At 39.9% G+C, this 26,682-nt stretch overlaps 1 protein-coding gene across 7 annotated transcripts in view; it reads right to left on the minus strand.

Annotated features, from left to right (window-relative positions):
* Positions 1-1,055: 1,055 nt before the first annotated feature.
* Positions 1,056-26,682, minus strand: part of LOC129768346 (calpain-A-like) — a 71,770-nt gene continuing 46,143 nt past the window's right edge. For 3 of the 7 annotated variants that reach the window (XM_055769929.1, XM_055769935.1, XM_055769932.1), the window contains 7 exons: positions 24,505-25,176; positions 23,584-24,441; positions 23,444-23,482; positions 18,505-18,646; positions 17,476-17,703; positions 1,768-2,094; positions 1,056-1,699 (listed from right to left, as the gene is read on the minus strand). In XM_055769929.1, the coding sequence (XP_055625904.1) occupies positions 1,614-1,699; positions 1,768-2,094; positions 17,476-17,703; positions 18,505-18,646; positions 23,444-23,482; positions 23,584-24,441; positions 24,505-25,176 (2,352 nt within the window). In that variant the 3' untranslated portion in view covers positions 1,056-1,613. The remainder of the gene's footprint in view (positions 1,700-1,767; positions 2,095-17,475; positions 17,704-18,504; positions 18,647-23,443; positions 23,483-23,583; positions 24,442-24,504; positions 25,177-26,682) is intronic. The other 4 variants (XM_055769931.1, XM_055769936.1, XM_055769933.1 and 1 more) reach the window with 3 other exon arrangements.

Genomic DNA, 26,682 nt, shown 5'->3' on the forward strand with positions numbered 1-26,682 from the left:
ATGCTCGATTCAGTCTCGAACTTCTGAAAACAAACAGTTATTTTTGTATAAATCAACATCAATTTATACCAGCTCCTGTTCCTCTCAGCCAAACACTAGATGGTTTGAATGTACCAAACCCAACAGATGTAAGCATTGATTTTCTTTCTCTGTTTGTTAGAAATTCTATGAACTTGTCAAATTTAATTCGAATAAACTTTGATTCTGGTCTGGACAGATTTTCTACCTTGATATTTTCATTATTTAATAAAATCTGAAATGTTATGAATTTTTTTCAAACGACTTTGATTTTGCGTTACGTAACATGAGGGGGAGGGGGTTTGTCTTGCGTTACTTATTGTTACATAGGGGGGGGAGGGGTGCAAAAACCGCATTTTTAGCGTTACGTAATTTGTGCACGACGCCTAATCACATCACTTATCTCAGTGAATCCTTATTCTTACCTCTCCCCACTAACAACTATCCTTTCCATGATAATCGTTAGGGAACCAGCTACAGAGACGACCCTTGTTGCCTTCGGGCGGCGAATATCTTACTAACATTCCTTCCCTTCCCCTGGTGACTGTAAGGATAATGCCAGCATCGTTATTGACTATTTCGAGCTCGATTCACCGAAACTTGCACAATGAGAATGATTTACTACTCCCAAGCGTTCATTCGGTATGTTCTTTGTGCAATTTCGTTGGTTCAGGTCAGTCACGGAGAGCAACTACGAAGTGTACAGTCTACCTAAGCTCAAGCTCATATCCACGTCCGAAAGTCATGAAATCCTTTTTTTTACCGTGTTATAGTGACTTTCAGCCTTTTTTCTGGTTCGTCACTCAGACCACGGCTTTACTTCCATTCCGAAGGAAGAATGTCGGTCGTGAGAATAGAACTCGTGACCTGAAGTATGGTGAAAAGTATGGATATTATCCACTACGCCAGATCGCCTCCCAGTTCTGGACTCGTTTTGAAAGTCTTCTATAGATACTATAGACAATATTAAACTTAGAAATCAAGCTACATTTAAATGCTGTGATAATCGTCACTACTGTTCTAGCAATACTTCCAGCTTAACTTCTAGGCACAAATAGATGTTTTCTTTATTAAGTAATTGTCAGAATATTCAATTTGAAGTAAATCGGCTGAATCGCAGCTTTAGATCTAGATCTAATCATTATTCGTAAATATATCGACGCTTGGGTTGGGCACTAGTATCGGGCCGTTTTTTTATAGTTTCCACTGCCAATATACTATACTTTTGCAAGCGCTCATAAGAATGTTTAGCTTGTGCTCGATTCGTGGCTGCATCATATATATTCGAGACGACAACGATCATAAAATATTTTCGTTAAAATACTTCTGATTCATAAATATATGTATAAATAACATTCGAAAAAACTGATAGTATTTGTTAACATTGATAACAAACAACCGTACTAAAAATAACTGATCCCCAATAAATTTGGGGGTCCTATTCCAGATAATAAAATAATAAAATGCAATTTAATAATTCTTCTCGAGCCTGTCAGGCGATCAAATGTAGCGAATAACATTATTTTAACAATGCCACGAATGGGGAGATTATTTGGGAGCTTGGAACGGGGACGGAGTCCCTTCACAGGAAGAACCTACGAATACAGTGTTTTTTCGACCCACTCATCCATACTGAACGTGGCCATGTTGGTGCCTTCGGTGTCACGCTCGCGGAAAATATCTGCAAGAATAGAACCAACAAACAATTAGCACCCAGTGTGATCCACTTTTGAAGCTAAAGAAACCCACCAATCATGGTTTTGATCTTTACGGCACACATTATGAAATCGTCGAACGATATCGACCCGTCTCGAGAGCCGTACCGATGGACCAACCCGTTGAGGATGCGATTGTTCAGGTGGTAACCGGCCGAGTTGAGGGCCTCGCGCAACCCGAACGAATTCAGCCGCCCGACTTGCTCGGTGTCGTACAGTTTGAACACCGCCTTCCACTTGGAGATGTCCGTCAGCAGGGTTTGGAACTCTTCGAAGCCCAGTTTTCCCGACTGGTCCACATCCAGCATGGCCACCATGGAACGGCACACATCTTTAGAGAAACCAGTACCGACCTGGTCAACTGTTGGAGAGAAAGGAGAGAGAGAGAGAGGGCGGAGTTTAAGAACTAGAAATGGATGGTATTGCGTAATAAACGGTAATGAAAACGGAAGTTCGACGTTTATGAATGATTGACGATGTTGTAAGGATTGTGTCACATTTACCCGAAACCCACTCACCCGAATAACAGTTACCTGAAAGACATTCATCCGAATCCCACTCACCCGAATGTAACAAATACCCGAATGCGACAGCTACCCGAATGTAACATCTACCCGAATTGACATTTACCCGAATGTAACATTTGCCCGAATGCGACAGTTACCCGAATGTAACATCTACCCGAATTGACATTTACCCGAATGTAACATTTACCCGAATGCGACAGTTACCCGAATGTAACATCTACACGAATACGAGACTTACCCGAAAGCAGAATATGTTCTAATGATACGCAAATTTAATTATTAGGAAGTATTTGTATATTTAATTCTGATTTCTGATGAGTGATCATATTTGTCTTGTACGTTCATTTCCATCCAAAAAGTTCGTATTTTTCGTGGGTAGTGCAATTTGAGAAATAGCGGCATTGGATAAAATCCTTTTCAAAATAATAAAAAGTGAAATAATGGAGTTTTCTAACGTATTATGAAATTTATGTATGCATATGGCTGACGCAGCCCGTTCACTTAAAGGAAAACTGTTCGTACATACGTATTACGGCACTGAAGTGCAATTTTTATTGTGAATTTATTTTTTCGCAATGAATTTTTTTCTGAGATCACTGTAAGGGGGGCGAAGTCCCTATGTATCGAGGAGGAGGAACCGAGGCGGCCTCGAGCCGACAAGATGATGCAATCCGCGTTGGCCGCCGACCGTAATGAACCAGGTAAACGTATGTTGTCCGACCTAACGTAAGGATCGTCTCCTATGTTTCAAACAAACCGGGCAATCGGTGGAACACAGGTTTGCTTGCGAGAGGCCGCCGCTTCCGCTTCCGATCATTTTCAAATTTCCTCAATACAATTTTTCATTTCAATCCGTATTTTTGTTGCTTTTTTATGTTGTTTTGATTTAATCTTGTTTATCAACAGGAGGTTCGACGAAACTCATAATATGATTTGTCGGAATCTTTCCTTCTAATTCGGATAAGCATTCCATTCGGGTAAACGTTGCATTCGGGTATTTGTTACATTCGGGTATTTGTTGCCTTCGGGTATTTGTTGCATTCGGGTAAATGTCCGTTCGGGCACTTTGTCGCATTCGGGTATGTGTTGCATTCGGGTATTTGTTACATTCCTGTGAATATCATTCGGGTATGTGTTACATTCGGGTGAATGTGTTTCGGGTGAATGGGACACAACCGTTGTAAGGTTACCTACCCGTACCCTACCCTCGCTTTGCATAGTTCTCAAGCATTTGTTCTTGCTTTTTTACAGATCACTTACATTTAATACTTACTTGTGCAGCTTCATATTCGGAGTCACACTCCATTTTATGTGGTCTTGTTACTTTCTAATCAATATATTAGCAATGTGTAAAAATAGGTACGGTTGGTTACTTAATTGGGTTCTTGGTGGAATTATCTGTCTTTCAATGGACTCAGACATTTTCATTTCATCAACATTCTACAGAACGTGAGCCACTTCGATACTGATTAATGTATAACTAAACGACAGGGATAATGTAGTAATGCCTTTAACATAGAGGCATAGAGGTTGATCATATTCTTCACACCTTCTTTGAAAACGTGAGGATGGAATAAACTCATTTCCTTAAATTTCTTCAAATTAGGATTAAATAAGTTGCGGCTAGGGTCAACACGCTATCTCGGATGCTCAGGAAAGACGGAATGAGGGCAAAGAATCAAGCATGTAAGAGCAAAACATTTCAAACCTTTTGATATTTTAATAACCCACAATTTTCATTTCTTCGAAACGCAACTCTACTTTTGACGTTTTTAATTCAGGGAGCTCTTGTACATCACATCACAGCACAAGAAGTGTAAAAAAAACTTTCATCCTTCACTCACAAAAATGGGTTCAACACATCGCCAAGACAATGAAACTCACAGCCCATAGCATTAATGCATGATTAATAATTAAACAATTAGACCACGACAAATCGATGCATCACTTTCTAAAGTTTGATTCATTTAGAATCCGGAATTGCAAAACCAGTTGTGCAGATATTCTATTGTTCTTTTCTAGAAAAATATTTAAACAAATATTCCATAACAGATTTGATGAATTTTCGTACTTTTTTTCGGATATTCTCCCTGTTGGTCAACCTCAGTGGCCATTTTATTCCACGATCTCTTCATATCTGCATCATCCCGAGTCACTTTGCCACCTTACTTCAATTTCCGCTTGATAATTGATAATTTTTCGATTGAGCGGAATTGGGGTCAATTGAGAAGATTGAGGCTTTTTTCAATGTTATCGACCCCATTGTCACGGTACCAACACTACGCATTATATGCTTGTTACTTATTGATCTAAAAACTTGTTTCAATAACTTTAAAATTGTTTTCAAAACAGGCTATTGAAATCACATAAATATGTATATGAGCGAGTGCCCGCTCGTAAATCCACTCAGTCACAATTGTACAGTGATCGGAGCATGTTATCGCTGTTGTGGCGGAGCTAAATTCGTTCATCACGAAAGCGCCGATGAACGGTGTCACCAAGAGCTCGTTTGCGCACACAAACGGCATTGGTGCGCCGGGTTCGTTAAAGATTCCCCCTAAGGCCAAAAGGGAATCTACTGGGAAGAAGAATGATAGCACTAAGAAGGCGACCAAGATAGCACCATCATCGAAAAGACTTGAGGCTATGAAGACAGCCGCCACACACACGCGCAACTCTTTTCGTTTTGTGATCATCGAGTCAGTATTGATTGTCGGCGGGCGTCGGGCATCGAAGAAAAGAAACCGGAAATATGTCATCGTTGCTGACAAACAATCTTCCAGTTCTGCTTAGAACTTAGAATATCGTTGAAGCGAAAGAGTTTATTTTGTTTTCTATTTAAAACTAGCTAACCCGGCGAACTTCATCCCGCCCCAAATTGGCGTTTTCCTACTAAGCGACCGTTCATGTGTGTAATCACAGAACTATTAATTGATCTTCAAATTGGTCTTTTTCAAGGCTGAGGCGAATACGCCTTGTAGTTTACAGCTTCTATAATAGAAAGTAAACAAATCAATAAATTCGCGATGGCTGCCAAAAAGTAAGGTGGTGTGAAGCAATTAAGTCTATATTTTACCTTTTTTATATTGTTTGAATGATTTACACATTGACTGCCATAGTTAAATCAGCATAGGTTCTCCACAGGACATTTTTGTCCCACCAATTTCATCAGCGCAAACATCGAATGGACTAACAGCGCTTATCATGGTGTAATTGTAGAACATATGGGAATTCAATTTATTCCGATTTTTTCTGCCATCCTTTAAAGTTTTCCCCAAATTGTTTTTCAATGACTTCGGTAAATTCTTGCTGTTTTTGACATAGGACTTTGTCTTTGATTTCTATATAGGGGAATAACTCTACGAAGAAGGAAACGGTTTATTAAGAGTTTTCAAACGCATATTACTTAAAATCGTTATTGCGACATATGTTGTGTTACATACAGTGATCCATTGATCCATTCACTGGAAAAATCGCTTTCTTTCGTTCAAATATGATCATACACAAATCATTTCCCCCAGCGGTATTCTTTTGTTGTTACGTGCTGCAAATCACGACACAAAAGAGAACGAGACAACTCTGCATCGGTTCGCACTTCATGATACACCGACACGCAAGCAGAACCATCATATACGCCTTCGGTGCAGAAAGTTTATTTTCTTCTTTGCCTCTAACATATGCATATCGACCTCTCCTTGCATCATGAAACAGCAGGATCGTACGGACTACCCAAAGCGAATGATTCATATTCAGCTAATATAACAGATCCTGATTTTTAAGTCTCAGAGAGTACAAATTATATGATTATTTAGCTCGATAGAGGACAAGGGAAAGGTAGACAGATCATATTTTCCATTTTTAACGCCGCTATCCCTTGAAATATGTATATTCATATAGACCGCAGTATTTTACTAGCAACACCGCTCTCTTTTCCCATTCGTCGCTCTCCGCAAATGGTGACCGAATGATGACGTAATTTTGTTCGTGAGAGGTTACTTGGTTATATATCATTAGACAGGAAATTTATCCAGCATTTTTTTGCTTGAAACACGAACAGAAAATATAGTAAAAATATCAAACAATTCGACGATTTAAATGGGTATGTTTTATTGATTGCACTAACCACTCACTTTTCTCCCTGAACGAACAATATTTTTCCCTGCATTCGGGCGTTTGTTCACAATGTTAATTGATGCGTATTATGAATTATTCTCCATTTGCTGATAATAGGCATTTATAAGTTAAGTTAATGAATTGTTACATTATATGTTGTCCAATCAATTCATGCTCAATTCACGTTTTTATTGTGTAGGTCTAACTAGTCTGTACCACCCTTCCCCTACATCATTTTTAAGCTTAAATCTTCAGTTTTTTGAATATTTTACGAACATATTGCACATATTGTCTTAGTGTGTGTAGAAGTAATGGACAAATATATCCGAAAACAATAAAACATTCCGAATTTTCTTCGAGTTTGTGGGTGAGGAGTTCATGTCTAGGTGGGGATGCGTATGTATACGTGTGAGTATCATCACTCCTTGCAATCCTCGTACTTCCGAACGCATGGAAACAAAAGTTACGAATCGTTCATTCTGAGAGTACGCATAGCATTTTGAACTTCTGCTACTATTGCGTTGAAGTTCTTCTCTGATTTGCTCTAACTTTTGATCGATCGGCTAAAAAAAAAGGCTGAACATATCAATATGAAACGTTCACAGGTGTTTTGGGGATATAAAGGGTGTGTCACATTAAATTGCATCACGGAAAAAACGCTGTAGAAATTCAATTTTTAGGAATTATATCTTCAGCTTTCGCTTATAATCAGATAAGAGTGTATAGATCACGTTGGCCATGCTTCACTGTCAATTTTTCGTAAATTTGGAAAAATGTCGTCGAACGAAAAAGAGCGTCGTGAATTAATCCTGTGCACTCATTTCGAGAATCCGGAGTTGTCACATCGGGACATCGGTAAGATACTGGGAATCGTCCAATCCACGGTCAGCAGAGTACTAAAACGATACTTCGAGAACCTAACCATCGACCGGAAGGTGAAGAACGGCAAAAATGGATGCTCCGTCAGTGAAAAAGATCACAAGCGCGTAGTTAAGCAGTTTAGACGTGATCCGAGAAGTTCGGTCCGGGATGTCGTCAATAAGCTGAATTTGTCAAGTTCATTCGTCCAATGGACCAAGCAGCGGGAGGGCCTGCGTACATACAAGTTTCAGAAGGCTCCTAACCGCGACGAAAGGCAAAAAATGGTGGGGAAGACGCGAGCCCGGAAGCTGTACACCGAAATGCTGACGAAGCCGCATTGCCTGGTAATGGACGACGAAACCTACGTCAAAGCGGACTTTCGTCAGCTGCCGGGACTGTTGTTCTTCTCCGCAGAGGACAAATTCAGCGTTCCGGAGGAGATTCGCAAGCAGAAACTATCCAAGTTTGCCAAAAAGTACATGGTGTGGCAAGCGATCTGCTCATGCGGAAAGCGGAGCGCCCCCTTCGTGATGACCGGCACGGTAAACGGGCAGGTTTACCTTAAGGAGTGCCTACAGAAGCGCTTACCATCTTCTGGCTGGATCTCGCTTCGTGCCACTATTCAAAGGACGTGTTGGAGTGGTACGAAGCCAACGGAGTCACCTTCGTGCCAAAGGAAATGAACTCGCCCAACGCGCCGGAGATTCGCCCAATAGAGAAATATTGGGCGATTATGAAGCAGGCCCTCCGGAAGAACCCGAAAGTTGTCCAATCGGAGGCGGACTTCAAGAGAAAATGGAATTTCTGTTCCAAAAAAAACTACAACCTGACGTTGTACAGAACCTTATAGACGGGGTAAAGAGGAAGGTGCGAGCATACGGGCTTGGGCTCGAAGTATGAATAAAAAGAAAATGCCAAAAGTTATTTAATAGTTTTTATTTTACTGTCTAAAATTTTCAAAAGGATCGGTCTATTGGGCGAATTTCTACAGCGTTTTTTCCGTGATGCAATTTGATGTGACACACCCTTTACTAGGCTGAAAATTTCCCTGCTTATTCGGATGAGGAGCTACTGGTCCCAAAGCAGTTTTCCAATGAACAACTTTAAGCTAAATTTAATCTGTTAGTAACAATTTATTTTAATTACAGCTAAAGACTTACATAACTGAGTATTTCTCATTCAGTAAAAAAAATCCTAATTGTTTATTATTCGAATTCTAAACCTAAATCAAGTGAACATTACTCATTTCATTGATCATTAATCATTTCCTCAACTTCAACAAATTCAATTATTTTTCTCACTAGAAAGTTTTTCAGTTCAGTTTTTACTTTAATCTTCGATATTTTTTCCTCTAGAATGATCTTGTCTGTTACGATTTCAAAAATCCAAATTTCAGTTCAATGTTCCTTGATTTGTTCCATAAAATTATGCCAATGTACCCACGTGGTGATTCGCATTCAGGTGTTGACGATGTTTTAACACTACTAACATTAGAACTAACTGATTTATTTGTAAAATTACAGATGATGATTTTCTAAAACCCTGGTTTTGGCCCTTTTTTCAAATTAATGCAAAAAATAACAAAATAAATTTGTTTTCGTTAAAGCAACAAATCAAACTTGTATAAAATTTATTTGAGTGTTGAAAACTATCTTTCGGTTCATGGTGCGATCATTATTTATTGAATTATTCATCATCAAAGACGAAGGGATAATTACAAAAATATCTCTGTATGGAAAGGTCTTACATTAATGCAATAGGAACCTAATGGAAGCTGGTTGATGAGGTTAATTGGATTGGCTATTCAGTTGGTAAGCAAACAATTGTGTTAGTCCATAAATTTTTCGTCCATTACATCTATACACAACAAGGTAAAAATATGTTCTTTAAGTATTCCAAAAACTGAAGATTTAAGCTTTAAAATGATGTATATGGTCGGTGTTCAGTCAGACCGGACTAAGGAACAAAATAAGAAAAATTGAGTTAATAGTTGCAAACAAGTAAGAATTTCTCAGCCTACATTCTACTTTTATCAGATCACACTTATGTTGCAAACTGCCTGGCATAAATTTATTTTGACTGATCAGCAAAAAGTGATAACAGTATGCAGTCAGAGTGGACCCTGTGCATACGATGATAGCGACTAGAGAGAAGCCACGTTTTTCTGACAACCAGAAAATGGGAGGAGTTTCAAGGGAAATGTTGTATTTTTCCACACCAGAAGATTCTACATTTTATCCTTTATTGAACTCGGTACAGTAACTCGTATTGAAACACAATGAATATGGTTGGAAAGTTATAAAAAATCGAAAATATTATTATATCTTGTTCAGACAGAGTGGAACAAATGCCAGAGAGTAAAAAAATCGTAGTTATTTATTTTTATGTTCGATTGCAGATCCAACCGTTGTCTTTCATTGCCTGCAAGTACTCTTTTTCATAATCACGCTAACCCGTTTGTCGTAGAGACTTGGGTTGGGGAAAAAGAAATGTCATATATTGTCAATATATGGCAACACTTAAACATATCTTGTGTTGTACTTATCGCATCGGGTCATACTATACGGCTATTTAAAGACGACAATCTGTGCTGTCGTTTTGACAGTGTTGTGATTGTCCTTTTCAGTCTCAAGTTATAGCGCGTCAAAGATGGAGTTTACCAAGCAAGAAATTCGCCATATTTTACGTTTTTACTACCTGCGAGGTAAAACTGCAACGAAGGCGGCCGAAAAAATTCGTGTAGTTTATGGACCCGATACTGTAACGATTCGCACAGCACAGCATTGGTTTATTTGATTTCGTTCTGGTGTAGTGGCTGTGGAAGATACACCCCGTACTGGTAGGCCAATCGTCGTCGGATGGGATGTCCTATTGCACCCACCGTATAGTCCGGACCTGGCTCCAAGTGATTATCATTTCTTCCGGTCCATGCAAAACGCTCTTGGTGATACTAAGTTGGCCTCAAAAGAGGCTTGCGAAAACTGGCTGTATGAGTTTTTTGCAAATAAGGAGGGGGGGGGGGGGGACTTATAATGAAGTTGCCTTCTAAATGGCAACAAGTTTGCGAACAAAACGGTGCATATTTAAGTCAAATATGCACCGTTTTGTTCGCAAACTTGTTGTTGGATAATTTTAAGTATGTTAAATAAAGGGTCAAATTTCGATCAGAAATACGACATTTCTTATTCCCCAACCCTATATTTATTAGAAAATCATGAATTGTATTTGAAAATACGAAGGCAATCCGATAAGTACTACAAGCCTACAAAAAAAACAGGAAGTGGGTTATATCTATGGTATAACCGCAACGGTGACATAGGACTATCGTTGATTTAGTGATCATTTGTTTGAAGTCGAATCTGAATCCATATCCATTCTGAATGAATGAATAAATGAATATTAGGGGGACTTCGATAACGAGAGCGTTACGTTGGAGGTACAATGTTTTATGCATCCAATATTGGATACGAAAATATCCTACTGATGGGGAAGAAAAATCTTCAGAAGCTTTCCTGCTAATTGCACTTGATTGAAAAATCACAGAACCAAATGTAATTGGTCACAGTGTTAAATGGTTAGAAAACATTAAAATAAACTCTTTCGCTTGCATGTTATTTTCAATGCCAAGGGGAACTGGCAGATCATTTTGCAGCAGCCATATCTTTCCGGATTCTTCCCGAAGTCCACCACCAGTGGTTAATGCTAACTCGATAACCACCTGTTAATTGCACTTGATTGAAAAATCACAAAACCAATTGTATTTGGTCGCAGTATTATATGGATAAAAAACGTTAAAATAAACTCTTTCGCTTGAATGTAATTTTTCAATTCCAAGGGGAACTGGCAGATTATTTAGCAGCAACGATCACTTCTTTCCGGATTCTTCTCGATAACCAGCAAACGTAAAGAGTTGCGCGCGCATTTATGTGTGTGTGATGTCTCAAGCGGAACCAATTTTCGATGCTGGTATTCCCTCGGTCGTCTTCTCTTCTCTTTCTGATGGATCGACTTTTCTGCGCTCCTTCACAGTCCCAAACAAACTGAATGCATTTCAGGTTAGGACAGGCCAGGTAATGAATCCCTTGATCCCTCACCATCCAGTTCGTCCAGCTCGTTCAACTCGTTCAGTAACGATGTTGTCTTGTCGATGTCCTCACGAAAAATGTATGCGTTTCACCACCAGAATATCGCTTAAGTATGCTTTTTGTCCGTGATTGATTAGAAAGAAGGTGTGGTTTACGATGGCAATTTGGAAGGCAAACTAGAGGGGAATGAACTCACTGAGTTTCAAACTTTCAGCGACTGAGCAATAATCGATTGAGAATTATGTTTTTCGCGATGCGAAACATTTTCCGTTGCGCGCGCATCCAATATTGGAAACAAACATATCCTACTGATGGGGAAGAATAAACTTCAGATACTTTCCTGCTTATTGCACTTGATTGAAAAATCATAAAACCAAATGTATTTGGTTGCAGTGTTATATGGATAGAAAACATTAGACAACATTTCGCATCAATGTATTTTTCAATTCCCAGGGGAATTGGCAGATTATTTTTCAGCGACAATAACATCTTCCCAGACTCTCTCCGATACTCGAAGCCCACCTGTGGTTAATGCTAACTCAATAAGCACCTGTTAATTGCACTTCATTGAAAAATCACAAAACCAAATGTATTTGGTCGCAGCGTTATATGTTAGAAAACATTTAAAAAAAAATTATAGGAGGTTGTGTCCAAGATACGACCGCATTGTTGACGTAGAACTACGCTGTTATTTTATATAAGTCGCTTGTTTATACCTTCGGATATTATTCTATAATGCTGTGAAATTTTAGAAACAACTGTTTAGTAGAATAATCTCTGAAATGATTTTTTCATTGTAGAATCAGTTGACGATAATTGATTGATGATTCATTCTTGCCCTCGCAAAACAATCGTATGTCGCAATTTATTTCATGTCAATGCATTGAAAATTTACCTCGGAGGCTATTCCGGTAGCCTTTTTCCAAATTGACATAGACTCGGCTACAGTCGATTATATACATGTTGCACCAGCACCATTATTCCATATCTCATAACTACATCAATGTTTCTGTTTTCTGATTTGACACCCTTAATGAAAGACGTAGTTCTACGTCAAAAAAAACTCTTTCGCATGAATGTATTTTTCAATTCCCAGGGGAACTGGCAGATTATTTATCAGCAACGATAATATCTTTCCGTAATCTTCTCGATGCTGGATGGAATTTAAACGAAAGAAGTTCCGCACGTATATATGTGTGTGTGTGGCGGCTGCTTCGATATCTCAAATGGAATCGATTTTCGGTGCTGATACTCTCTCGGTCGTCTTCTCTTCTTCTCATAAATCGGCTTTTCTGCGCTCCCTCACAGTTCCAAACAAATTGAATGCGTGTCAGATCAGGCTAGGTGATGAATCCCTCGATCCCTCGCCGTACAGCTCGTTCCGCTAGTTCAGCTCGTTCAATAACCATGTTGTCTTGTCGATGTCCTCACGAAAAATGATTCCGTTTCAAAAGGAAGGTCTTGTATTATAGAGACTTTAAACTTTTGCAGTTCATTCGTCTCTAGGCTTGAGAAAGGCCCTTTGAAAACTCTACTCTACTTTACTCCAGCGTTACCACCTCCACCCTCTTGCCTTGAGAAAGGCACTCGATCCCTCGCCGTCCAGCTCGTCCAGCAACGATGTTGTCCAGTCGGTGTCCACACAAAGAATGGGTGCGTTTCACCACCAGAATATCGCTTAAGTATGCTTTTTGTGCGTGATTGAATCGAGAGAAGGTGTGGTTTACGATGGCAATTTGGAAGGCAAACTAGAGGGGAATGAACTCTCTGAGTTTGAAACTTTCGGCGACTGAGCAAAAATCGATTGAAAATTATATGTTTTTCGCGATGCGAAACATTTTCCGTTGCGCGCGCATCCAATATTGGATACGAAAATTTTCTACTGATGGGGAAGAATAATTTTCAGATACTTTCCTGCTAATTGCGATTGATTGAAAAATCACAAAACCAAATGTATTTGGTTGCAGTGTTATATGGATAGAAAACATTAGACAACGTTTCGCATCAATGTATTTTTCAATTCCCAGGGAAACTGGCAGAGTATTTTTCAGCAACGATTAGTACTTTCCAGATTTTCCTCGATACTCGAAGCCCACCAGTGCTTAATGCTAACTCGATAACCACCTGTTAATAGCACTTAATTGAAAAATATTTGGTCGCAGTGATACATGGATAGAAAACATTAAAATAAACTCTTTCACATGAATGTATTTTTCAATTCCCCGGGGAACTGGCAGATTATTTTTCAGCAACAATTGAATCTTTCCGGAATTTTCTCGATGCTGAATGGCATCCAAACGAAGAGTTCCGCGCGTGTATGTGTGTGTGGCGACTGCTCCGATCTCTTCCCGGGGAACCGTTTGTGGCATCACTCTCCTCCTAATGGCCTAAGGTGCACAAACAGGCTCTTGGTGACACCGTTCATCCGCGCTTTCATGATAAACGAAGAGCTTCACCACAACAGCGACAACATGCTCCCATCGCTGTTCAATTAGAACTGAGTGGATTACCGAGCGGCGCTCGCTTATATACCGATTGGTGATTTCAATAGCCTGTTTTGAAGGCAATTTTAAGACTATTGAAACAAGTTTTTGGATCAAAAAGTAACAAGTATATAACGCGTAGACATTTTATCTTTCGAATGAAGTGTTTATCATACCATTTCGTTCAGTTGTTGAGGAGCTATTAACACTCAAAATCTCGGTCTCCGGCGTAACGCTTTCGTTTTCGAAACTTTGATTTTACACCCTGGTATAGAAATGAAAGACGTAGTCCTACGTCAAAAAAAGTTTTGGAAAAGTGGCGATTTATTTCTCAATATAGTCTCCTTTTAGCTAGATACACTTGACTCAACGATGCTCCAACTTCCTTAATCCATCTGAAAAATACGTTTTCTTGAGGTCTGCAAAGTAGGCCTCCGTGGCGGCGATGACCTTCTCATCAGAGCTGCAATTTGTCACAGTCACTGCATATATTTGGGCTACTATGACGACCAAAGCAACATTACCACCAAACGACGTGCAACAAAACATAAACCGACAGAACAAATTCCTCACTCTTTGATGCTAAATAGTTTGTCAGAGCGTTTTGATCATCAAAGCATGTTGCAAGTCAGCGCATTTTGATCGTCAAGACAAGAAATACCATGTCACCTGACTAATGGAAGTTTACACGTTTACCATTTACAATTCTTATATAAAATGCTAAAACTTCGAGGAGAACGAGGGATATAAATGAGTTCAAACGGACTTTCAAATACGTGAATTTCGATATATATTCCGTTGCCTAAATGGTTTGCAATCGCTCACACGTTATCGCGTGTTCGAAATAGTATTTACTTTGGTAAATACAAGAAACAATAACCGGAATGAAAATCGAAGCTTTGGTCGATGAAAATAAAATGCAATCTGCGACAATAATCATTTCATTACGGACAATTTTACCGCCTACTTGATCGGTCAAAGCGTATTGACAAAGTTCAGTAACAGGCAAATTGTTGCATCGTACTCTGTCAGTCTCCATTTGACCGAGATTTTTGTCAGTAGGAAGTGACTAACGTGCCTCGTCAGTTGTCGGTGACATTGATGAAAAATGCAGCTCTGCTCCTCATTCAAGTTTGGAAACAAAAAAAAATCGCACGGGGCCAAATCTGGAGAATACGGTGGATGGGGCAGCAATTCGACCAATTTGGAAGTGGCGACGGCGGATTTTCTATTTTTTGCAGTTTCCTAAAATCCGCGGACACGCTCGCTTCCACACACGGTCAAAACAAAACAACGAGTCCGATTCGGCTGACATTTTGACAGTAGTCGTTTACGAGAATGTACCACATGATAAGTAGTCTCTCTTGCGATACTGACACCATCGGGCGATGAGGCTAAGTACTTATTAGACCGCCCTCGTACTTACTTATCGATTAGTTTTGGTAAGTACAATATTGTTTCAAGCCATAAAACTTGTTCTATTGTATAGGTTTAGTGGAGGAAATTGTACTAAATAAATGAAATGATTTCATCATCAAATTACTCAGTCATATTCTAATAAAAAAAAATCTCTGAAAAATATGTTTTGTTCAGTCAGAGTGGACCAAGTACGCATAGCTAGTAGAAAAACCTGCTTTATTCACCCAAAAGAGTTTTTTTTTCGTAATAGTACCATTATGCGACCTTGCTAACAAAGAGCTGTAGAAAAACAATTGGGGAAAATGATTGGAAGCTACTAAAACTATACAGCTTCACACTTTGAATTTGATTTACTCGAAATCATAATTATGTAACTTGGTCCGGTCTGACTGAACACCGACCATATATCAATATCTAAAAAGAATGTTTTGAAGAAGCTCTGAAGACCTTGTTCACGCAGTCGGTTGCTCACAGTTCTACTAGTTGTGTTGAAGCCCAACTCTTCCTGGATAATCCGAAGAGGTTTCGGGATCCGATCGAACCAAGCGGCGAATAAGGCGATCTGTGTGAACTGAGGTTTTACGAGGTCTGTCACTTCCGGTTTATTGAGTTTATTAAAAACTTCTCGCTTTAAGGTGAAGGTGGAAGCTAGCCACAAATGGCTGCCACAATGGCGCGCATTTCTTTCATCTCCCTCCCTCACTCCTCGCCCAAAAATCAATAATTTTGCGAAACAGTGTGAAGAAAATGATCGTTTTCGCACACTTCCCATTAGGTGATATCAACCAAACTCTAATCGATTACTCACAAGATATTAAATTTTCATCTGCTGCCGCACTGTATAGAGAAAACGTCGGAAAACTCGAGCACGTGCTCTGAAAGTTAAATTTTCTTTTTTCAATCTTCGGCAATGGTTTTATTTGTATTGGTGAAAGCATCGTTATTTTTTCGACACTGATGCCAGACAACATAATCGGAACAGCTATCAAAACCACTCAATAAAATATTATTCGTGAGTCATAGCGTTTCATGTCATAAAAATCAATAGAATAAAATTTTGTTGATATCAATACAATCATTGTTTTTACGTTTAATGGGTCTATAATGTAAGTTTTAGCGACTTTAACATTGGGTAAGAAAATTGTATTGCAGAGCTCGGAACACTGCCACGACTGCCTATGCTTTCAAAAACAATAAACAGAAAAGCATTACATTCAATCAAAATGTCTCGGCCAACGAAGAGAAGGGTTAAGGCTCTCCAACGTGAATATGTGGAAACAATACGACCAACGAAGGAAAATATTAATGAATTATCAGCATCGAGTTACTATGCGGAAGAACTAGTTAATATCAAAAGAGCCCCATTTCGCATGTGTTATGAATTTGTTTATGTTACGCTCGCGTATAATCAGAATTTTACTTCATACGCAAATGCACCTTATATATATATTTATGTATGCAATTGTTCATCGGAACATTTTGTTCATACATCTAACTTCAGTATTGAATTGTTATTTTTTTTTTTCAAATGTATTCAAAGACTCGTATCAATGAAGCACCACACAGTCTGATAAGTGAATTGATCTGTTTAAGTGTGCTTTGCTCTTCTCTCACAAACACTGTTACCCCATTTTTACACGTGGGTTTACCTATACTACTACAATGGCTAGCTTCCACCTTCACCTTAAGATCATGCTCTGGAAAGCGCATTTCAAAAACTAGTATTTGCAGTACGTTGGCAGAAAATTATGACGGTTTGTGAAAAAGATACAGGTAAAGTTTTTGATAGTCTTATGAAATTGCCCATGTCCAAATAGGTTTAATTTTAAATGATAAATTAAATAGCAGCAACAAATGCTTGAAAAAGGAATACAAAGGATAAGACAAACTCACATACTAAAACATTTGAATGCAGTATTATTTTGTATTTAGCTTGAATAGGGAGTTTATAGGTTGTGTTTTGGGAAAAAAAACGATCACACAAAACAAGGTAAACATAAATAACTCGTGCGGCACATTGCATCTATTGTTAATACTTGTAGCGAATGAACTCGAAAATAAATATTATTAAAAAGCTGGATTTGTACAAGGTTATCATAGAACAACATCTAATGTCCGACTTCATCAATGAACCCAATAATGCCAAAATAACACCCAAAAATACCATATCGTATTGTAAAAACCTTCGTTCGTCTGTGGGAAAGAAACTAAGCACAAGAATAATCAATTAGGAGAAGAATATAAAATCTCTCACCGTGTTGGATGGGAATAATTTCACTCTGCAGGTTCGCGTTGGCATCCCCCGGTCCGCTGCTCACTCCGAACGCTTCGGCCAGCGGTGTGTCCTTACAGAAGATACCACACAGTTGGGCCAGCAGTCCGCCACCGCTGTCGTCCCCACCGCCACCGTCGTAATTCGCGGCATTCTGCTGGCTGGCATAGGTCTTGTTCAGCCCGTTTACCGACGAAGTTTTGGGCAGATCTACGGGTACTCACGTGCACGCGGACCGAAGTGGGTCGAATGTGAATGGTATTTTTTTTTGTTGATTTCGCGAATGGATGATAGTGGAATAGGTCGGTTGTGGGTTTGATTTCGCGTTGAAAATAATTCATAAACAAATGGATTTGGTTGGATATGATATTGAGAACATATTTCGCATCGGAAAAGAGAAAAACAAGGGGGAAATTTCTTATGAAACACTACAGTACAGGATTCTTTGGGTGATTGAATACACAGCTAAAAACACGAATTGGACGAATACGATCAACATTAAATCAGACATGAAAGAGGGCACGTGGCACGATACATTTATTGTTTCTGTAGATACTCCTGCTGCTGTTTGTCAATTGCGATATTAGTGAGAATTAATCTAATTACCATAAATGAACATCCATTGGTGAGTGAGGTGACAAACGAGGTGATTAGTTTGAAAAAGCTGTTAGACGATGTTTTGGACACTTTTATTGGTTTGTTTATCAAATGCTTTGAAGTACCAGTCACCATTCGTATGAAACTGCACCGAATCATTGTTTCGAAATCTAGCCTTATGTGAAATATAGTAACAATTGAAGGATATCTAGAAACTATTCGGAGGTGTAGATTGACTAGAGGAGATCTAAATAAAACTGGCATTCAAACAACCCAAATGTAATCGAGGAAATACAGATAAACTTGAAACGCAACGTACAAATATCCCTTTGGAGTGCATGTTTATAACTCTAGTTGAAAATAACGTAAAACTAAATGTAAAAGTTTAAAAGCTCAGCCTGAGGTCGAACTTACCGTCACGGAACGAATGATCTAGGATTCGTTTCAGCTCGGTCCAATCGACCTCGCCGTCGGCGCCAGCCACGTCCATAAAGAGACGCTCCATGGCTTGACGCTGGGGCGAAGGATGCGATGGGATTGGAACGTCTGGTGCGATCTAGAATGGAGAATAATTAGGGGAATTAGCATTTTGGATTTCGAGTGAATAAATACTAACGAGAGATAAAGACATGCCAAAAAAAAACAACCTAGAAGTGGGTTATATCTGTGATACAACCGCAAGGTAGACGTAGGACTACCGCTGGCTTGGTAATCATTTGAACGAATGAATATTTTGGGGGTATTTCGAAAACGAGAGCGTTGCGTTGGAGGTATAAGGTTTTGAGCCTTAATAACTCTTTGTCGACGGAACGCAGTGAAACGATTATCACTTCATTCGAAAGATAAAATGGTCGGTGTTAAGTCAGACCGGACCATGTGATATTTTTATGATTTCGAGAAAAACGAACATAGAGTTGAATGCTCTGTAATTTTCAAAGCATTAATTTTTTTCGTTCAATATTGTTCTCAGAAATGTTAGCTACTTTCTGGCAATACTTTGATGTATGCTAGTTGTAAAAAAACATCAAGTATCATGCCAAAAATGCAGTTATTTGGCTGCCTATATGTACATGGTCCATTCTAACTGAACCAAATGAAGCATTTTTTAAGAGTTGATTCAGTATGACTGAACAATTTCGAAATATTTCGCAATCAATTAATAGTTGTGAGCAGTGTTTGGATTTCGATCAAAATCAAATGATACACAATGTGTCATGCAAGTAACCTCTCACGAACATATAACCAAATATGAGAGGATCATTCAGATACTTGTATGAATGACAGTAATCACTTGTGTAACATTACATGATTAAACCAAGAGAGGAACGAAGACTGTTGTTTGCATATTCGAGCTGTATCAAACATCGCAAACCTTTTTCGAAGCCTGCATACAAGTTTGAACCGCATATATCGTCCCGCTCTACTCTAGCGAAACCCACTGCACAGACAAGTGCAAAGCAATAAAGGATACAAGAAAAATTACGTCATCATTCGGTCACCATTTGCGGAGAGCAAGAATTGGGAAAAGAGAGCGGTGTTGCTAGTAAAACTATGCGGTCTATATGAATATACATATTTCAAGGGATAGCGGCGTTAAAAATGCAAAATATGATCTGTCTACCCTTCCCTTAGCCTCAATCGAGCTAAATAATCATATAGTTTGCACTCTCTGAGACTTAAAAATCAGGATCTGCTATATTAGCTGAATATGAATCATTCGATTTGCGTAGTCCGTACGATCCTGCTGTTTCATGATGCAAGGAGAGGTCGATATGCATATGTTAGAGGCAAAGAAGAAAATAAACTTTCTGCACCGAAGGCGTATATGATGGTTCTGCTTGCGTGTCGGTGTATCATGAAGTGCGAACCGATGCAGAGTTGTCTCGTTCTCTATTGTGTTGTGATTTGCAGCACGTAACAACAAAAGAATGCCGCTGGGGGAAATGATTTGTGTATGATCATATTTGAACGAACGAAAGCAATTTTTTCAGTAAATGGATCATTTGGCAAACACTGGTTGTGAGTCAAAGTGTGCCATTCGGCTATGATAATTAGAGCGAGAAGGATTGTGAGTTTGGAGCTGCATAAACATTTGTTTGCGTTCAGCATAATAGTCTCTGCCATCTACTGCTGGCAGAGACTATTATGTCGAATTTGAATTCATTGTCATCGCTACAGCCTTTTTCGCACTCTGAAATAGTACATTTTGCGATCATTCACACTGAAGACCAGCATTTTTAACTGATCCGTTCAGCCAAGTTTAGTTTTTAATACACTCAGAATGTGCACATCTTACACTAACGGGTTTAAGCACATTTCGACAAGATACCTATTAGCTTCAAGAAAATGTTCTGTTGGTTTAATTTGTCGCTTGGATATTGTTTAAATTCAATATAAAAATGGTTGTCACATGGCCCACTCTGTCTGCACATGATATAGAGCTATTTCATCATGGTAAATGGTACATGGTCCGCTCTGACTGCATGCTATGAGGGATTTTCGTTGATCAATCATAAAAATTTCAATCCGTTATTACTGGTGTATGTAATCAATAACTCGAAATTTTATTGATTACTTTTATTTATTTTGCGACTTGGTCCTCTCTGACTTAACACCGACCAAATGTCTGCCAGTTATATGCTTTGAAAGCAAACTATTGATGGAGACGAATGAACTGAAAAAAATTGAAGACAATTCAAGACAACAACAACAAATTATTGGAATCACAAATATCTATAAATATGGGTACCTGCATAAAATTCCATTTCAGTCATGATTAATATGTTGTAATGCAAGACACGGTTGACAAAGCAAGATTGTCGTTCGCTTTGTGCATAACTTCGTCGAACAACTTATATGTAGAGAAGGAAAACATATATACAGTAATCGTTCGCTAATTAGTCCTGGTTTAACTTGTCTGCTTTGACCTGGGCAAACGTTCCTTGGACCAGTTAAAAAGCAGAACTTCGTAAACAATCGACGCCATATTCAAATGGAAGATTTGCTGTGAGGGGCATTCGAATGTAATTTGAAATGTTATGAAAATTGACATTATTTTCGCATGACAAAACCATTGATTAAATTACAGAAAAATAATTTCCTCAAATTATATTTCATACCTGTTGTCACACTCGATGCGAAACTTCCGTTGGAAACCTTTTGTTTATCCAATTTCATGATCAACGCAAATCAAACAATACATTGGGGTTCCCCTCGATTTTATTTGACGTTTTACATGCCGGACCAATTAAAACGCGAATGTCGATAACTGGTCTTTCCTATTCGCCCAGTTAGCGAATGTTTACTGTATTGCTTGTCACTGATTCTCAAACTCTTTCCTCCTTTTTTCCTGTGTATGATATAGTTTGTATACCATTTCCAATAGACAACATATTTGTCGCTTCCAATGTTGCGCTCGCTCTTCCTTCCTCACAACACCCACTTCCTGTTGGAAAAAATGTCTAGTAGACATCCATTGCCGGTGCGCGACGAGCGGGAATGAATTGTCTTTCTTGAACTTCATTGTACACCTAATAAATTGTCGAAAGAAGTAATGTTACTTTGATCGCAATTGATCGAACAAATTTCAAAACAAAATAAACTATTTCGCTTCAAAGTAATTTTTTTAGGGGGGTCTCCGTAGCCACATTGGTTGCGCGTTCGCTTAGTAAGCGATCGATCGTGAGTTCAAAACTCAGGGCCCTCATTGACCATCTTTGTGTTGTTACAGAATAGCTACGTCCACGCAACAATCATCAGCGATGGAGATCGATCCACGGTCGAAATACGATCGATTCATCCATACAACTGCTCTGCTCTGCAAGACACATCGGGCTGCTGTTCTTTAAATAACTCAACAATGATCAATCAACTGTCTCCGGTGGTCCAACTGGATAATGGAAGAACAGAAAGAATACCCTTACGCCTAAATGGCTACTGTGTGTATGTACCATATGTAATGGTATAGAAGAAATACTGGCGAATGGCAACTGTGTAATGTGCTAATTATAGATATATGATAACCATGTGACATGTACACGATTAAAATTCGGCTCTGTTACAGCTAAAATGCTAATGAGCCTTAAATAAATAAATGGGATAAAAAAAAGAAGTAATTTTTCGTCCTAAGCAGAACTAGATTTGATTTGCTGAAAACGAAATGCCTCGTGTTGTGCGTGATGTGTGACGATGGTTATTTTTTTTCAGAACGGCTCGACTGTTTTCTTTGGCGTCGGTATATTTGGCTTCTGTGCAACGGTTTAGTTGGTTTTGGTATTGCTATAGCTGCACCGGCAGTAGCAGTAGCTTTCTTCTTGTTGTTCACCTTCTTCACAGTAGTAACTTGCAGGTACAGGCAAACCTGTTTTTGTGCGATCCCTTTTGCATAGTCGACGTGGTATTTCACTGCTCGCCTCGAAACGATGGTGTGCCCTTCGACCGAGACTTTTGCCCGCAGCACTGCATTGCGATTGCTCACTAACAGCATCTCGGTTTTGTGATGGGCCATCTGGAACTTTACACTGTCCGACATAACAGGATCCAATTAACTCCTCAGTATCCTGAACAGGCGGCTAGGGACCTTCAATCTGTGTAGCGCCTCGGCGATGGCCTCCCAGCTGGCACTATTGAAGGCGTTCTTCACGTCGATCAAAATCACCTCTTCGTTTTTGTTTGAGCAAGACCTGAGCTTTCTCGATAACTGTCCGAATAGCGTCCACTGTCGACTTTCCTTTCCGGAACCCGAACTGCTTTTTCGACAATCCTTGTTAACCGTCCGTGCATTTCACCAGTCTGTTGAGAAAAACCACCTCCAAGAGCTTTCATAAAGTATCCAGCAAACAAAGAGACTTAAACGATGCTGGATCTCCAGGTGGTTTTCTTGCTTTCGGAAGCATCAACAACTTTTGGATCTTCCATTTCGCAGGTAAGTGACCATCATCAGCGCTTTCTTGATGAACGAAGTTAGCTTCGCCACATCATTCTTGTAGCAGCGATAAAATACTTCAACCGCTGTACAATTATAATTGAGTGGATTTCCGAGCTGGCATCCGATTATAGATACATTTTTGTGATTTGAAGAGCTTGCTTCCAAAGCAATTTTTGGACTATTGAAACAAGTTTTTGGACCAATAAGTAACAAGCATATAACGAGTAGTCATTTTATCTTCCGAATGAAGTGGTTATTATACAAATTCGTTCAGCTGGTTAGGAAGTAATAACGCCCAAAATCTTGTTGTTTCGGCGTAACGCTCTCGTTTTCGAAACTTTGAACTAAGACCCCAGTATAGAAATGAAAGACGTAGTCCTACGTCAAAACGTTTTTTTGGGAATAAGATGGGGAAGACAAACTTACGTATCTACCACCACCACGATTGATATCGTCGGAATGGACCTAACAAAAATAAGTCCATGAATAATGCTAGCTGAACTCTCGAGGAATGCCCTTCCCTTTAAAATATTTTTATCGATCAAAACATGTAAGTTCACACTCACCCTATCATCGATGTCTCCGACTCCAACCTCCTCGTCATTTTCCTCCATGGTGTTCCGGGACTCGGAGAACACACGAATCAAAAACTCGCCCTCTTCGTTCGGCTCGAAAGTCGACGGCACAATCAGATAATTCCCGGGCGGAAGCTTAAACCGACAGCTAACCTCGCGCAGATTAATGAAAGCCGGCGAGCGCGCAACCGATGCGTTATACTTGAAGAAGTTCATTTTCAGAGGCTTCTGGGCCAGGTCCCGTTCGCTTAGACGATACAGCGCGAAACCAATGGTCAAACAATCCACTCCCATATTACGGCGGGAGCGACGATTTTTCTGCATTAGTGCTACAATTACCGTACACTTGCCTTCGTCATCGTCCTCGTCGGGATCCTCCAGATGCACCACATACTGGGGATTGTGCCAGAATGTCTGCAGATAGTTACGACACCCACCGGCGGTGCTTCCGATAGCCCATTCGCCCTCGAACGTGGACATCTCCCAGCGCAGCTTGCTTCGATTCTCTTGTTCCTCGCTCAGTGAATCCGGACTCAAGTTACAGATCTCAATTCGGTCGAAGTATCGACAGAAGTCTCGATACGACATCCAAAACTCTCCGTCTACGTCGAAGTTCAACCCAAGATCCTCCTTCTGTTCGTCCGGAATGAAACGCCACTCGGGAGACTGATCGCTCCAAGATCCGTTCCACTCGGCTTCATTACCCCACGGATTGCGGAGCCGAATCAGTGGGATTTTGCCTGATGTCGTGGGGGTGACAATATCCACCAGACGGATTTTGGTTATGGAGTAGGCGTGACCTCGAATCAATCCCTCGGGTGTCTCGGCTTCCGTTATGTTTGGATCGGGCTGTTGGGTGACCGAGAGTTGTAAATATCCATTTAATATCAATAAAAAATCATGATTCATTACCTCAATACTACACGCGAACATCGAATTACGATTGAATCCCTTTTCGATGATCTGGAACAGGTTCGGCGGGGTCTGATCCTTCAAATCATACATTTCAGTAACACCTCCGGTGAAGTCCTCCATCGCTTCGCAGGTGGTACCACCCTTCAGCGCTTCGTACGAACCATGCAGCTTGGCGTAGGCCTTTTCCAGCAGTGCACTCCAAAACTCGTTCTTCTCCCCCGACCGCATGTAGATCAGCTCGCCACGATAGGTCGGCAGCCGATCGTCGATCACCACATCGATCCATCGTCCGTACTGCCAGAAGCGGAAGTGGAAGACTCCGGCGTAATCCTCCTCGAAGCTGTTATCCTCGGGCACCACTCGCAGGAAAAGTTTCTGATCCTGGGTCAGGTTGGCGCAGGCCGCTAGCAGCCAGCAATCACCCAGCTCACCCTGTTGCACGTCGAACCGGGAGAATCCCTCGACGAAAAACTCCGGACTCTCGACTATCTCGTGCGGACGGAGCCACTCGTAGTGGCGATCGGGTCGCCGGGAGAACATGAGCGAGGAGGAGGTCGCCGGGAACTCGGGATCCTCGAAGAGCGATCCATTCTCGAGGCACTGGTTGCGGATCACGTAGTAATCCTGGACGTCGGTGCGCGTTCGGTAGCCGCTGCTCTTTTCGCCAAGCTGGTTAGAGGAGGGGAGAAAAAAGGGATTTCGATCAGTATACGCTGCTGGTTAAATGCGTTGATGAAATACTGTATTGAAATAGTCCTTCATGGTTCAATCATATGAATCATTTCTTCGTTTGATACCTGGAGTTTACACTCACACTTACAATGCAATAGATTTTCTCGACAATCTACAGGGTGTTCAGTAAGTTCGAATGCACTTGTGTTTTATGTGTTTTAAAACATGAAAATACAAGATATCATTTTCTGCGCCATTTTTTTTTTGAGGCAATGTTTATTGAGAACCTTTACGACAAGGTGTATTTACTTTGGATCGATCTTTATTTTCTTCTTCTTCTTTTTCTTGAATGGCGTTTACGTTCCCTGTAAAACTTTTGCCGTCTCAACGTACGCATTAACTAGCGTCATTTATTAATACTTAGTTGATATTTCTTAAGCCAAATATCACGCCTTGAATGTGTTCCGAGGGGCAAGCCTTCTTTTCTTACACACTCCAATATTAATTTTCTTCTGCTTACACTTCCGAATTCAATACGGTAAGCACGCATTGCGTGTGGTACCTATCCAAGCAGTTTTTTGAGTTTATATAAATATTATAGGTTCTAGGCTCTCCAAAACATTTTGAAGTTCAGATCAATTGATCTACCATTTCAGCCATGACTGGTGCAATGTTCATAACAGGAAATCTTACCCAGAATGGTTCATATAGTCATATAAAGAAATAATAAAGATCTTCAAATCTCAACACAAATAGCTTCTCAACACAAATTTTCGCAGCATTTTCACATCAATTCGGATAAAAACATTGTTTAGGAACCCATGTCCAACTTCAGATCAACAAAATAACGACAGTTTGTAAAGAATCCAACAATCTATATACATAAAAATGGATTTCTGTCTGTCTGTCTGTCTGATTCTTATGGACTCGGAAACTACTGACCCAATCGACATGAAAATTTGGTATGTAAGGGTTTTTGTGGTCGGGGAAGGTTCTTATGACAGTTCGAGACCTCTCCCCCCTCTCTAAGGGGGTGCTGTCATACAAATGAAACACAAATTTTTGCATTACTCGAGAATATATCAAGCAAACAAAACCAAATTTGGCATGTGGAGGTTTCAGAATGCAGTAAATGTTTCTATGGTGGTTAGACACTCCTCCCCCTTCTCTAAGGGGGTGCTGTCATACAAATGAAACATAAATTTCTTAATAACTCGAAAACTAATAAAGCAAACAGAATCAAATTGCTTAGTAAGCGATCCATCGTGAGTTCAAAACTCAGGACCCTCATTGACCATCTTTGTGTTGTTACAGAATAGCTACGTCCACGCAACAATCATCAGCGATGGAGATCGATCCACGGTCGAAATAAGATCGATTCATCCATACAACTGCTCTGCTCTGCAAGACACATCGGGCTGCTGTTCTATAAATAACTCAACAATGATCAATCAACTGTCTCCGCTGTCCGGTGGTCCAACTGGATAATGAAAGAACAGAAAG

This window comes from Toxorhynchites rutilus, chromosome 2, assembly GCF_029784135.1.
Source record: "Toxorhynchites rutilus septentrionalis strain SRP chromosome 2, ASM2978413v1, whole genome shotgun sequence".
NCBI classification, from domain to species: domain Eukaryota; kingdom Metazoa; phylum Arthropoda; class Insecta; order Diptera; family Culicidae; genus Toxorhynchites; species Toxorhynchites rutilus.